Below are 14989 nucleotides of genomic sequence, written 5' to 3'. Positions count from 1 at the left end.
AGAATTAGCTGTAAATGAGGATATCTCCAGGATGGAGCTGCAGGAATTAACATACTAAAGCTACTGAGCAAATGTGACAGATGGAAAGAGTCAGTGCAGGTCTCAACCCAAGTCACAGGAAATTCTGACAGCTCTGAAAGTCCAGTTCTTCAATTTCACATTATTTAACATTCAGTAAACAAACGTCTCACCAATTTCAGTCCTAAAAATTGTGGAGGCAAACAAAATGTCTCCATATTCCTATACAAACCACATACCTGGGGAAAAAACTTAATGAGAGGATGAACAGTTGCTAATCTCTTAACTGGTCCCACACAAAAGAAAAAAAAAAAAAAAAAAAAAAAAAAAAAAAAAAAAAAAAAAAAACAAACACAAAACCTAGGTAGCTCCTCATGCATGGAAGAGTGCTGGGTAGGATAGGATGGCTGCATCCCTTACTCAGCCTGATGAGCCAAGACTCTCTAAGTTATTGGGGAAAAAGTGTGGGATGCCTCAAGAGCTTGAAAATAGCCTGAGGGAAAAGGGGCATAAAAGGCCTGGACAGGTGGCAGCAACTGGAACAAGATATTTTCCTTCCTCTGCATAAAAGCTGGTGCCTATTATCACCAACAGGATGCCATCTTCCTTCATGCCATCTTCCATGCTTTGAAATTGGATATTTAGTACCAGTTCTCCCATGAGAGTCCCACTTTCTGTAAGAACTGGAGGTTTGATTTCTAATTCTCATGCTGGGGTGGGTGCTAGGGGTACCTTAATCACCCAGTGCAGGCAGGAGGATGAAACAACCCACGAGGGAAGGGGGAAAACACCAGCCCATTTCCCACTGAAAGCTGCCTGTGAATTTTGGTACTTCAGCTGCTTGGCCTCCTCTCCCCTGCTGTGCTGAATCAAAGCTTCATAAAGCCCCTGCTCTCCTCAGAATGCAAAAGCAACACTTGTGACAGGCAGAAAATATTACTGCTGGCACTGGCTTGTCAGTTCATCAGGGGAGAACCACAAAACCAAAAATCCTGCACAACACAAATGAAATTATGTTGTCCAACCTCTGGAAGAATAAAATCTGCATTGAGCACCTGAGATCAGCAATAATCGCATGCAAAGCCTGGGGGAAGATACGAAAAATCGGAACACAGAAGAAAGAAAAGATATGATAAAGCAAACAACACAATATTGAGGAAAGAAACACATCTGGAAAGTGGTCCATATACATTTGCATAACACACAAAACCAGAACTGAATCAAAGCAGAACCAAACTTCATATTTCGTACTTTGGCTTTTTGAGTGAATTTTGAATCACTCCATACCTCCTCTTCTCTAAGGAAGCTGTGATAGGAGAACAGAAAGAATTCTAGCTGGACACCTAGAACATCAGTTTACTTAATAAAAAAAATACAAGCTTGAAAATTATAGAAGATCTCCCTGAAATGTTTCCCAAGAAACACCCTTCTGACTTGAAAACATCACTTGGACTTTCACCCTCTCACAACTGGGAAGTTGGGGATATGCTTATATTCCTTATGGACTAAAACATAAAAATCAACTGAATAAAACCTGATACATGTTTTGTAATAACTGGGAACTTCTAGTTCTATAGATTGATCTGGACTGTTGCATTCAGGTTCTAAAGTTATGACACTCAGTAGTTAATGAAATCATCAAGTTTATGGCTTGGGTGTTATTAGAAATCTTGACCATTTATAAAAAATGCACCAAATGTAAAAGCTGGGTTTCACTACTAGCTAAGCAATGGTGAAAATCTACTAAGCAAAATAAGGCAGGCAATACTGACACTTGTGGTCATTTCTAGATTGCTACTTTCCTTCACTTACAAACATGTCTGCAAAAGCTAAGAAACATGTTGGGATCTCAAAGTAGCCAAGCAAATTCCAAGTATTTGTCAACCCTGTCTCCACTTTAGATGAACTTACTGGAGAAGTATTATTTTTGAAGAAAGGAGCAGAATATCCACTGGCCATATACATAATTCTCAACATGGAAAATTAAAACTAAGCATTTATGACACTCTGTATTAACACATTTCCAGAAGGTAAAAATAAAGCTTAAAAACAAGAATAACCAACCTTGAAAATGTTGTCATTAATCATTCTGAACTGTCCCTTGAAAGGTTTTCAACACATTACAGTTGATATAATACTCCATTTTACCATGATAAAATGAACTTTGCAAAGTATTCATTGAGTATCCAAAATGCACAATCCATATGGGAATAGTGATAAGTCACCCATGGCCTAAGTATTTCAACTCCAAAGGGCAGAAGTTGCCAAGCAGTACGTGCCTGACTACTGCAATTAATCCAAATTAGTTTGAGGAATTTCTGCTAATGTTGTCAAGACAGAACTTTACTGAATGGCTTTATTATAAAACCAGTTAGACAAAGCTGTGCTAACACCCTCTCAAAATGACACAAAGAGTTTTTCCAGTTTTTTGAAGAGAACATTCCAAACCACCCCAAGTTTGTTTTGCATTGGTACATTTTGCTCAGTTCCAAGTGGTCAGGGGCACAGGGAATTGTGAGCAGCCCCCTCCTCTCCGCTCTCCCTCCCGTGCAGGACTCGCTGAGCACTCCAGCTCCTGGTCACAGTAACTCTGCCTGCTCCTCACACAGCCTCTACATCTTAACTTACTCCTTGGAGCCTTAATAGGTGGCAGCCTTTCAAGCACTAACAGTGCAGCTTCTAATTTGGGATGTAACCATAGTAACATTACAGAACACACTACTCCCTGCATGGAGAACAAGCAGTCAACTGACCCTTCGTGCTGAGACTGGGCTGAAATAAAGCTCATTCCAACCTCCAGCCCAGCAAGATTAGCAAAACCTGCAGCTCCTATTCCCAGTCCAGAGCAAGACCTGCCCTCCTGAAATACCCACAAATGCACGGTATCCTAGGAAAGCAGCAAGGAACAAAGTGCTATAAAAGAAAAGGAAATTGTTCCCAAAACTTTGACTCAAAAGCTGAATCAGTCAGATGGAAAGCAGTACAAAAATCAAAGTTTTTTTCTTACTTCTCTATAAGGTAAGCAAAGAACTGCTCATACTTTATTTGAAAAAAAATATAGAGAATGAACAAAAGAAATTGGTCATTAAGATTTAAGAATTCAATACTCAATTTGTTCACAAGGCAAGATGACAATTTTTACACATACCTACCAACAGACAACAGCTCTGCCTGAACTTTACAGGCTACACACAAGGGATATGGCCATTTAATTAAAAGCCAGAGCTGATGTCTGTTCCCTTCTAAATTTACTTGAAAAAGGATTCTCTTTAGAAAAACAGCCCTTGGGATTTTTGTACCTTTAATATTTACTAATGAGCATTTATAGAAAAATAGAAAACAGCTCTCCCCCTTCCAATAGGTCCCAAGCTTTAGGAACCAGGTACAGTGAAACAGTAGCAAATACATTAAGTTGAAACAGCACAGATTTTAATAACCATTCTGTTGAGATCTGAACTCATTTCCAAATACAAGGGAAATTAGTCTTGTCTGAAAATTGGAAACTCAGAGGCAGATTTACATGTTTGTGTTTGACCAAAGCATTCCTTCCTTCTGCCTGGATGCACTGACCACATGGATAACCCACCTGGTTTCCTACCCATAGCCCAGAGTGCAGCAAACTGGGAGGACTCCTGGCCATGCTCTCACATGTTTGTGTGCTCCAGCAACAGACTACACCAAATTCTGGATATTACACAGGGCAGCACAAAAGCTTTGTGTGTCTAGCTAGGAAATGGAGTCACCTGGGCACATATGGAACATCTCAATGCACTGATTCTCAATTATTCATCAAGGTCCCAGAGCAGTAAGTGGTGCTGGACACAGCCCTCTTCTCATGCTCTACCTCCAAACTGACCCCTCCCCTCCACTTTTTAAACACTGATTTGTTTAGACTGGAGGAAATAGAAAGTCTTTACTGATACACACTTAATATTTATAATTACTATTTAGGAAATATGCTCACGATCCTAAAATGTCCTCAGATAGGATCAAAGGATTTGCGGAAATGTTTATGAGGTTCAGAAACTCATGCATTACAAACAAGACTAAATTAATAGAGAAAGTTAGTGTACATAGATTATTTAGTTAGGAGGATCTAAATCTGATTATGTTTCTAGTAAACTATCATATTATGCATCTAGAATAATAAAACACACTGACTGCCTGGGGAAGCCTTATTTCCCAGTAAGGGACGTGCCCACCCCCACCACTACGAATCAGACACACCAGATAAGTCACAGTTTCTTAACTCCTTGTAAAAAAAAGCTCTAAAGAGCCAGTCATTAGCTTTTCAAAACTGAGTGGGCAAACAGAGTGACTAATAAATACCTGGGTAAGTATGCTGCTAGGTCTCTGTTTTCTCAGGTATTATGGTATTTTATTTATATAGTAAATATAATAAGATGCTTCAGCACAGAAGGGTCAGTCACTGAAAGGAGAGAAATGAAAGTAACACAGGTTTCCTTAGGACCAAAAAGATAAATTTTATGACAATGGTATGTCTGTAACAGACAAAAGACATTTTAGGTTCATCAATAATTGAAATGAAGTGCCCCTGACTTTGCAATGCCAGACCATAGCAGAAAGCTATTAACAGCAGAGAGGCAGCTTAACAGCATGTGCTTATAAATCAGTGTTGATCAGCCCAACTGAATAACCTCAGATAACAAAAAGCAGCTTTTAAAGAGTAAGAATGTGTAAAGGAAACATGAGCAAAGAAAGGCACTTCTGTCTTTTCTTTGGCGTGAAGGCACAGACCATTTGTACTCCCAGAGAGACAAATGGGTTAAATCAAGCTTCAGCATTTAAAGGCTTTTAATTCCCTTGCACTGCAGAACAGCTTTTGGAATATGGGACTAAAACATCTAGCATTAAAAATCTCCTAGAGAATCTAAGTTGCACGGTCAAGGGAAAGTGAAAACAATCTGTAAAAACCCTCAATTTTCCACTTAATGAACATACAATTTTGATACTATTCACCTATCAGTGTGCACGAACTGAGTACGTATCATTTATCAAATAAGAGCAGGAGCCTGTAAAGCTTCCTGTCTGCCTTCGGGTTGAGTCAAAATGAATGCAAACAATCACGTGGGACTCAGCCAAGCAGTGACGTTAAATTCTGCTCTGTCAGAAGACAGCATCTGTCAAAGCCCACATTTAAACTGCTGCCTGCCCTGTGCAGCAGCTCGAGAACTACGGAATGGATTTTATACACCGCGATTCCGGGTTAAAACAACTCCAAACCATTTCTATTACTGCCTAGCAACAATGAAGGAAGGAGCAGAGGGAGATCCTATTACCGAAGCCAAGTGAGGCGCTCCCCGCGAACATTTCCAGCAGGAATATGGATCCTGGGGAGAGCAGAGCACAGCCCCGCATTGTCCGAGCCGCGAGGCAGCGGCTGTGAGAGCAGCCCCGGCTCCCGTCCTTTGTGTGCAGCATGAACAGCGAGCCCCGAGCCAAGGACGCCGCCGGCCAGCCGGGAAGGTAACACGGCCACGGACAGACAGATGGACAGAGCGGATCCCGAGCGCGGCGGGCGCAGGAAGCAGGGCTGCTGCTGCTGCTGCTGGGGGATGTGCGCATGGTCGAGAGCATCTTTTTTGCTGAAGTGATGGCGTGCCCAAACTATTTTCTGTGGGTATAATCCTGCACCATAAATGGCCTGACCAAGGAAGGTATGTCAAACCCTTGTGTGTGATGTTCATTCGCTTGTCTGTTACCTTTTCGACCATTGCAGATAATGATCGCTCCTAATTTGCAGAGCCCTGACATAACAGCGTCTCAGAGCAGGGAGAAAGAATTCTAGCAGGTTTTGCTCTCCCCCAGCACAATGTCACTCCCTTCCACTGGCTAAATGCGGTGCTCACAGTCTGCCAAGGCTGCTGTGGCTGGAGAGGAAGGATTAAAGGGATAATGGAGTTCCCGTAATGATTGCTTTTAACTGAGAAATTAAAAACTCAAACCCCTCCAATACAGAAAAACCAGTTAGAAATCCTCTCGAACTAGGTCAGAATTAATCCTAATCTGAAGTAATCTTAAAGCATGGTAAAATGGCCATAATGTGACATATCGAGAGCACTGAACCATCAAAACAGACCACACAGTCAAAAGACATTATCTTACAAGTCCCCTCAGCCCTTTTTACACCTGCTTTTCTGCCCCCCAAACACAAGCAAAATGTCACAAGGGCACTAGCAGCCAAGCAGAAATTGGGAGCGTGCAAAAGACTGGGCATGATTTAAACCATCAGCAGTGCAATCAGGCACCACGATTTACAAGTAACATCAGCCTCCCTGACATCCCAAAAGGAAACCTTCAAAGACTACACACTCAAAATGGTAAGCACGTAACTTATCTCCTGCCATCACTGCAATTTCTGTTTAATATGAAAACACTGACTGTTTAACTTGGATTGTAAAATGACATTCCATCTAATTGCCATTCATTCCTATTTTTTGTTGAAATTTAAATACTTTGTCACTAGTGACAAAAGAAAAGGTAAGTATTTGCAATAAAAATTTAAGACCTAAATCTATAGCAATTCAGTACACTACATAAAGAAAGTGCTTATCTGCAGAATCTTCCAATAAGGCATAATAAATCATTATATGTCAATATAAATGTGCTTTCTTTGCCCAAGGCAATGCCAACATGAAACAAAACAACTGCAGCTGGAAGGAGTTCACAAAGCAAGGGATGCAGCATACATCAGACACCGGTTTCAAATCAGTTTTAAGACATTTAGAATATAAAGTCACTTGAGAGAACTTTTAAAACAACAACAAAAAATGTATCTTAAGGCAACACTCCAGGAGAAGCACACCTGGTTAATGTAAGGCATTGGTATCAGGCATTTAAAAAGCTGCACATCAAACCTTATCCCAAATACTGTTTTGTGCAGAAGATTAATGGAGCTCGTAAGGGAAGCCAGGCACATTAAATGAGGCCCAATATGCAACTGCTGTTCATCAGAACACAGACTCTGGCTGCCTTTTGAACTCTTCCCTCTAATTTAAGAGTTTGCCCACACAGCTAATCAAAATATGAAAATCCAAGACGTGTGAATAGGAAGTCGAATGCTTCAATTTTCAAAGCTGTAATTATAGAGCAGAACTGCAAGTACCAGGAACCAAAACACCAGCAGAGCACAGACCACAAATAAAAATTCAAGAGGCATTCACAGTTTATGTATTTGGCATTTGATAATGCATCAGTGACTGCACTGCCAGGTGCCAAAAATGAAGCAGCATTACCACAAATAACATCTCCAGAATGCAGTTACATGCTACAACACACTCCCCGAGGACAAGGTGAGTGTTCTAGAGACCCTCTCCTGTACTTCGGTTTTCTTATCTACTGTCAATAGTTGGTGCCTACTCATAACCATTCTGTCAAATGGAATTTTAAGTATTTGAGCAAAAAAACCTAATGCTCCAACCCTAATTAAATAAGAGAAAATAATATTTTTATTATAGAACTAGATGGTGGGTTTAATATCTATTAAGAGTTTTAGACATTGTTTTTAAACAAGACACCCTAGCATGTAGTATTTTTTTCAAAGGTGCCATTGTTGTTGCTATATTTTCAATGCTTAACACCTCACTGTATATTTTGAAATGTTTTACACACAACTGGAAAGAAAATGAGCCCACGTTATTTGGGTTTTTCCAGTCAATAGCTCTATAAAGCTGAAACACAAATGTGGGTGCTTTCCCTATTCATGAAATGCCTTTTTAAAGGGCAAACAGAGACAGATTTTCTAAGGCACTCCTACCTTGAAAAATCAAACAACTACATTAAAAAATATCAAGGAAATATGACTTTCTTAAAATGTCTTCTGATTCTAGATCTGTCCCTCATGTAAAACTTATTTTCATATGCATTATGTAAGCATGCAGCCTAATAAAGAAAGGATTCGGCCATTGCAAGTGCCTGTGCTGGGACATCAGTGCATCAGGGAAACACAGAACCTGCAAACCCCTGCCAGTTTACACAAATATTTATATAACTTAAGATTCTCACTTTTGCCTGTTGCCTTACCCAAGTAGGTGCTCATCAAAACACTGCCTCAGATTAAACAAAGATTAGTAATGCAGTGCACTTTTTGCTGAAGTATTTCCATCTAATGACTGTAGTTTTTATAAGTGGAACAATTCAGTGTGACAAAATTAATCTGAGTTCTAGCTGCTACTCCACAGTGGAGAAATTCTGGGTTTGATTTTCTTCCTAAACTGTGAAGGCATGCAATGGAACAATAATTAACCAAACATTCCCACTGCTGCCCTCCAATCAAACAATGAACTGCCGTGACATCGGGGCTATCCTTTGAAGTAACATTTCTGTTTGCTTATTACAGAGATATTCCCCAATAGCTGAGCGTTCATCTACAACTCACTGCACACTGCAGACAAACTAACAATTACGAGTTCTGAGGGGAAGCTTCTGTTTCTCCAGCAGGGAAAAGCAGGTGCAAATGGTCACATAAACACGAGTAGCATACGTTTGGAGCTTATTTTCTTTTACATAAAAACAATATTCAGGTAAAAGCAGCACAAGCATGGAGTGTCAGGTTAATTCCTGTACTAGTTTAGACACAAGGGTTTATGATTTTTATAGGCACACCTGAGTCTCCGGGAAGCGGCATCAGCCCCGAATAGCTAAATAAGAAAATCAGATTTTAAAGCCAAAGGCACGAAGGCCGCCGGAGCGCCCTGGGCCTTTCGGGCGCTCCCGCAGGACCCCGGCGCGCCGTCCCGCGTCACACGGGCGCGCAGCGTCGCCCCCTGGCGGGGTCACGGGCCGGCGGCGGGCCGAGAGGCGGCTCCCGCTCATCCGGAGGGTGACGGTAAAGATCCCGGCAGTGAGTAAAATAAACATCAGGAGAACCCCTCTCCCCCACCCTTCCGAAACACAAATATTCCCTTTGGTGAACAGGGCAACTCAATGTTGCATCACACACGTACAGCTTAATACCCTATTATTCGATTCACATCTCAAATTACTCCCTTAGGGCGTTAAACTCTGTAATTTCCCATGTAACATATCACTTGGTTTTTAAATGCACAAATTATTCCAAATATTGGTTTAAGAAGATAGCGAAGCAATTAATAAATCGCATATTTCTATTAGGAACAGCATTTTCTATGGACTCTTGTTCAACTGTCATCCTTTTTTCCTATACAAGACCCTAGGGCCCAGGAATAAATTAGAGCAAATTGAAAATCACAAACGAATTGCTATTGTACAGTGAAAGTTCATTTACGAGATGATGTGATCAGCTTTTAATATGCAGCATCATGAAGCTGCCATATTGACTCTACTGCTGAATATGAACAAAAATTTAAGAGAAAATGAAGCACAGACTACTTTGGCACTTTTTCCTACAGCTACAGCTGCTGGTCAGAATACTTGAAATTTCCAACTACTATGTGCAGTACTTACATATACTTTTATAGAGGGGGAAAAAACCCAACCCAATATCATGATCATCAGATTGTTGGCCAGAAACTTAGTCCTGAACAGTTTTATTTCCTGTTAACACGATCACTACCCAAGATCTCTGTCTACTCAACATCAAGACTTAATTTTAACTCAGCTGCCTCTGAGGCTGGCACCACAGCACAGTGCTCCATCCAATGTTTTCTCCAATGCAGAGTAGAAGGTGAAAGGTGCCTGAGAAGTGACCAGGAATGTCATCCTGCACTAGCATCTGAGGGCTGTGCAGTGAGCTAACTGGACCCTGAAAATGAATTTTGACAGGTGCATCTTCTCAGTGCCCTTCCTTGCACAGTGGGGCTGGTGGAGCCGCGCCAGGCAGTGTCCTGCGACTAACACAGCTCTGCCATCGCCGTCTGTCCCACCACCAGGCACGCCGGTCTGCAAAAAGGGCTGGAAAACTGTCAGCCATCCCAGCCTCTGCATGTCAAATCAATTTTAATTAATGCCATTAAACCTTCCATCTGCCAGCAAGGCTTTCTCATTCAGTCCTTCTCAAACACCCTACAAGGATTTCACAGCCATGGATATGAAGCTATTTACATCTGCTTCACACTTTTTCCTGCTAATATGATCCATTTTCTTTTTGCCTCTTTATCTTTGGTATCCAGAACGTTTGTTGAAACTTTTACCAAGCAAAAAGCATTTTTAAAAGCTAACAAATCAAGTTAAATCATAAAACAAGGTTGGCTTTTAGCCTCAGTCAAATCTTATTTCCATTGACATGGGCTGTTCTTTGAAAAAGTAAATTTAACTCAATTTTATATCTAGTTTCTATTTGTAACCGTTTCTATTACAAGTGTGTAAAATGAAAGATGTCTGATTTTTTTTTATTCTTTGCAGAGCGAGCCATTTGCAGACGATTGCTCAACTCAAAGGAAAATGAATACCAAAGAATAGCAGTGGATTCTAAACCAATTGGAAAAGCCTTTTCCTTGAGCATTGTCTCACATCCCATCACTGGATCCTTACAACATGCTGCAGTGGAGAAGACGGCACTGCTGCTTGGCAAAGATGACCTGGAATACCAAAAGGTCTCTGTTTCGCACCCATCTCATCGGCCTGGTCTCTCTGGTGTTTCTTTTTGCCATGTTTCTGTTCTTTAACCACCACGACTGGCTGCCAGGCAAAGCTGGATTCAGAGAAAACCCCATGTCTTACACCATCCGAGGATTCAGATCTACAAAAAGTGAGACCAACCACAGCTCTCTAAGGAACGTGTGGAGAGATGCTGTGCCTCAGACACTGCGGCCCCCAACAGTCACCAACCCCAACAACACGGATCTGTCCCCACAGGGAGTCACCGGTTTGGAAAACACCCTCAGTGCCAATGGGAGTATTTACAACGAGAAAGGCACTGGGCACCCAACTTCCTATCATTTCAGATACATCATCAACGAGCCTGGCAAGTGCCAGGAAAAAACCCCTTTTCTAATACTGCTCATAGCTGCAGAGCCAGGCCAGGTGGAGGCCAGACAAGCAATTCGACAGACCTGGGGCAATGAGAGCCTGACACCTGGCATCCAAATTGTGCGGATTTTTTTGTTGGGCTTAAGCACCAAGGTAGATGGATACCTCCAGAGAACCATCCTTGAGGAAAGCAGACAGTACCACGACATCATTCAACAAGAATACTTCGACACCTACTATAATTTAACTATAAAAACTCTGATGGGAATGAACTGGGTTGCAACCTACTGTCCACATGTTCCGTATGTTATGAAAACTGATAGTGATATGTTTGTCAATACTGAGTATTTAATACACAAGCTTCTGAAACCAGAACTTCCTCCAAGGCACAAGTATTTTACAGGTTATTTAATGAGAGGTTATGCACCTAATAGGAACAAGGATAGCAAGTGGTATATGCCACCTGATTTGTATCCAAGTGAACGTTACCCTGTATTTTGCTCTGGAACTGGTTATGTTTTTTCTGGAGACTTAGCAGAAAAGATCTTTAAGGTCTCCTTAAGCATCAGACGTTTACACTTAGAGGACGTGTACGTGGGGATCTGTCTCGCCAAGCTGCGGATTGACCCCATGCCCCCACCCAACGAGTTTGTCTTCAATCACTGGCGAGTTTCTTACTCCAGCTGTAAATACAGCCACCTAATTACCTCCCATCAGTTCCAACCCAGCGAGCTGATCAAATACTGGAACCACCTGCAGCAGAACAAGCACAACGCCTGCGCCAACGCGGCCAAAGATAAGGCCGGCAGGTTCCGCCACCGCAGGCTGCACTGAGGGCCCACGGCACGTGTACAGAAACAGGGACACCCAGCAGCCCCAGTTCTGAGCCCAGCACACAGGGCAGGAGGGAAATTATTTTTTTAAGTTAAAAAAAAAATTATAGCTCTTGAGTATGATGAAATTATAACCAAACGGTTTTCCCAGCAAATTCGAGATTAATAAAAAAGACAAGATGGTATATAAGGATTTCTGTGTTAACATGCAATAATAAGCATGCACACTTTGGTGGTACAATTTCTGATTTATGTGCCAGTAAAATGTAATTGAGCATATTTTCCACACTAAAATTTTTATTTTAAGGAGTGCATTCATAGCTCTAGTTCTCTTCCATGTAATTTCTTATTATCCAGAACTGCTATAAAATGGAAAATTAAAAACTAAGGAAATGCACAAAGGGCAGATCAGTTTTACCTTCAAATGCCACATGACAATTATTATACTACTTTAATGTATCACACATTTAGCAATGTCACAATTTAGTAAGACACTACCAATAAATCCTAAATCACTAAGAATGTACTCCATTGAAGTAGGTCCAGTTTTCAGAAGTTTGCTTATTTGGTTTGGAAGGAGAGATAAATGAAATCAAAGTTGCAAAGTTGCTGTGTACATTGGCGTCAGAAATGCAAGCGGTGATCTGGATGCAACTTTCAGTCCACAAAGAACTGACTGAAAGTCACTCCATTCTCTAGAAATCACAGGGCAAGCTCCTAAGATCTGGTGCCAAGTAACATTCATTCCACTTGGAACCTTCATGCAAATTAATTGGATCTGCTATTAATTTCCCTACGTAACTTCAAGGTAATTCAGAGGCTGATGAGAAATGTAAAACATAAGTTCCAGTCTTGCACCATTCTTGACAAAATTGCATTTTTTGCAAAGCAGGAGAAAATTAATCAAACGTTGTTTTGCTCTTTCCTGTCTGACAAAAAGCAAGGCTCAGCCAAGTGAAAGTACATCTGCTGGAGAAAATTAAGCCCTACACCTGAGTTTATAGGTGGGGAAAACTAGGTCACAATAAGATTGAGAGTTCCAGCCAACAAGATGGGCAGGAACAAAGCCTAAGCAATTTAAAGTCACAACACATACAACTGAGAACAATTTGAGAGAAGTGGGTTAAATCTATTTACAGGTTTGCAGTTTTCTAACAAACAGAACTTTTAAAGCTTATTTTCCAACTGTTAAGCAGAGTTGTATCAAATTCAGGTTATTACTGCTTGTCACAGTGCCAGGGTAAGCAATACCCACCTCTGATCATCAGCAAATGATCAAACTGCAATTAGTTTTCTGTTTGACTGGGACTTATTAATTGGAGAATATACAAATATTTGATGTACTTTTATTATTTAATAAAATTGATTATATTTATGGTCTTAAGATTTTACTTTTTCTGGGAAAGCTGCTCAGGAAGAAAGAAATTTCTAACTTTAGCATTACTAGATTTTTCTAGTGTTCCCTAGTCTTTGAAGCCTGGTTTTCATGCACAGTACAGTGATCACAGCAGGGTTTTCTCCTTTGTAATGAGAAGGCAAATCATATTACTGACCATTCTCAGCAGCTCTTCTCAGGGCTGTCTGTCTGCAGGAACTCTCACATGTTCCTCACATGAACAGACTGCAAGGCCCTGGATGCACCTCTGAAACAACTCCAGCAGGTCTTCCAGAAGGTGGAGATGGGAATTTGCTCAACACCATTTTTTTGGTGATCTTCCACTAAATTTTTTCCTCTGTTGTATTTGGGGTGTGCTAATTGTAAATTTCTGCATTTTCATCACACCTGAAGTAACATAAATGTCTGGTTTGGGGAAAACAAACACCAGTAAAAGTATTAACTCTCTTCTGCAGAGATTTCTCTGACTAAACTACAAGTTCATACACTGGGTTTACACGATGCCTGTTGGCATTCATGTGAGAGAGCTGCCCAGGACAGATGTTTGGGAGTGTGCTCTCAGCCCCCAGTGCAGGTCTCCCCAGCCCATGTGCTGCTGGCTCCCAGCTGGAGGCACCTGGCAGAAGGGCACTGGAGCAGGCTCTACCCTGCAGTGCTAGCTCCAGACCCCAGAGTGGGTGTGGGAACCAGCTGCTGCAAGGGACTGAGCTCTGGAACATGTCCAATGCCATAAGTGGTCCAGGACACACTCCAGCCTCCTGGAGAGGACTTCAGCCTGCTCCCAGCCCTTGGCACTTTCCAGCTCCACTGTGATGCACTTGATTTTACCAACTCTGGCTAGTTCTAAATGCTCTTCTGGCTCCTGGGTGTAGTCCAAGAGGTTAATACTAAATCTTAAATAGTTTGGCACTGGCATCATCAAGTTTGGCAGCCAAACCACCTCTTGGGTGCTGGGCTTTGGAGCTCCTACACAATGTTGATCTGCCCAAGCTTGGCAGAATCACAGCACAGTGCCCATGAGTTCAGCATACCAAACCTCCTGCTACTCACAGGACTAGTGAGGAGCACCAGAATGCTAAATAAAAAGCCATTCTTAATGCCCTTTTAAGGGTCCAACGTGATTTTTTAAATTTGTATTAATGTTTGGGTGTAAGTTGAAACCACTCTATAAACATACTTGAATCCTTATCAAGATGGTCAAAGGCTACTAAAATCATTTGCATCCAAGTACTGTTTTCTTACCCAGTTTGTTGCAAAGCTTTCAGAAACAAAAGGGAATCATTTTGTGTGATGAAATATGCAATTACAGAATGAACACTACATTCTTTTCTCTGAATGTTTTACTGTTTTCTAGCTTGTGTTTAAGCTATTTGCTCACTCTACTAAAATATAAAAACAGTTCATGTTAAAAATAGTGCAATAATTATTTATATCATTAAAAGCTTGGACAAGTTCTCTCACTTCCTTTCCCCATACAGCAAGAAAAAAACATTTCTCATTACCCATAGCATACAAACTTGTAGCTAAAAACTCTAACATGTCTGCAATGCAGTAAAAAAAAAGAATATAACTATTCATTGAATACAGAAGTACAAGAGTTTGTATAATACTTGCTTTAAATGTTTTTACTTCTCTGTATGTCTGCTTCAGGATGAAAACAAATATAAAAAGTCATAATGGCTCAAAAGCTAGGATGGGAGAAAAAAATCGTGACATTCTCAGCACCAATATTCTGGCAAAAAACAAATCTTAGAAAAGTTGGCCTGGTAACAAGAACCAGAAATTGGAATTCCATCATTTTCCCATATTTATTTAACTTTCAGCTTAACAAAGA

At 41.0% G+C, this 14989-nt stretch overlaps 2 protein-coding genes across 3 annotated transcripts in view; one reads left to right on the top strand and one right to left on the bottom strand.

Annotated features, from left to right (window-relative positions):
• CDC73 (cell division cycle 73) overlaps positions 1–14989 on the bottom strand; it is a 101569-nt gene that overhangs the window by 35236 nt on the left and 51344 nt on the right. The window lies entirely within an intron of this gene.
• Positions 5228–13126, top strand: B3GALT2 (beta-1,3-galactosyltransferase 2). Of its 2 annotated transcripts, none has more exons than XM_058808406.1 (2): positions 5228–5696; positions 10360–13126. In XM_058808406.1, the coding sequence occupies exon 2, from the start codon at positions 10492–10494 to the stop codon at positions 11758–11760; it is 1269 nt and encodes a 422-aa protein (XP_058664389.1). In that variant the 5' UTR covers positions 5228–5696; positions 10360–10491; the 3' UTR covers positions 11761–13126. The 2 variants fall into 2 exon arrangements, with proteins under 2 accessions (XP_058664389.1, XP_058664390.1); XM_058808407.1 differs by lacking the exon at positions 5228–5696 and adding an exon at positions 6215–6359.

The sequence above is a fragment of the Ammospiza caudacuta genome, chromosome 7, assembly GCF_027887145.1.
Source record: "Ammospiza caudacuta isolate bAmmCau1 chromosome 7, bAmmCau1.pri, whole genome shotgun sequence".
Lineage (NCBI taxonomy): Eukaryota > Metazoa > Chordata > Aves > Passeriformes > Passerellidae > Ammospiza > Ammospiza caudacuta.
Note: the sequence above shows the minus strand (reverse complement) of the source record. Positions and strands in the feature narration are given on the sequence as shown.

What these genes read in the sequence shown, in the direction of transcription:
- B3GALT2 (XM_058808406.1), top strand. Translation starts at nt 10,492, where the DNA reads ATGCTGCAGTGGAGAAGACGGCACTGCTGCTTGGCAAAGATGACCTGG.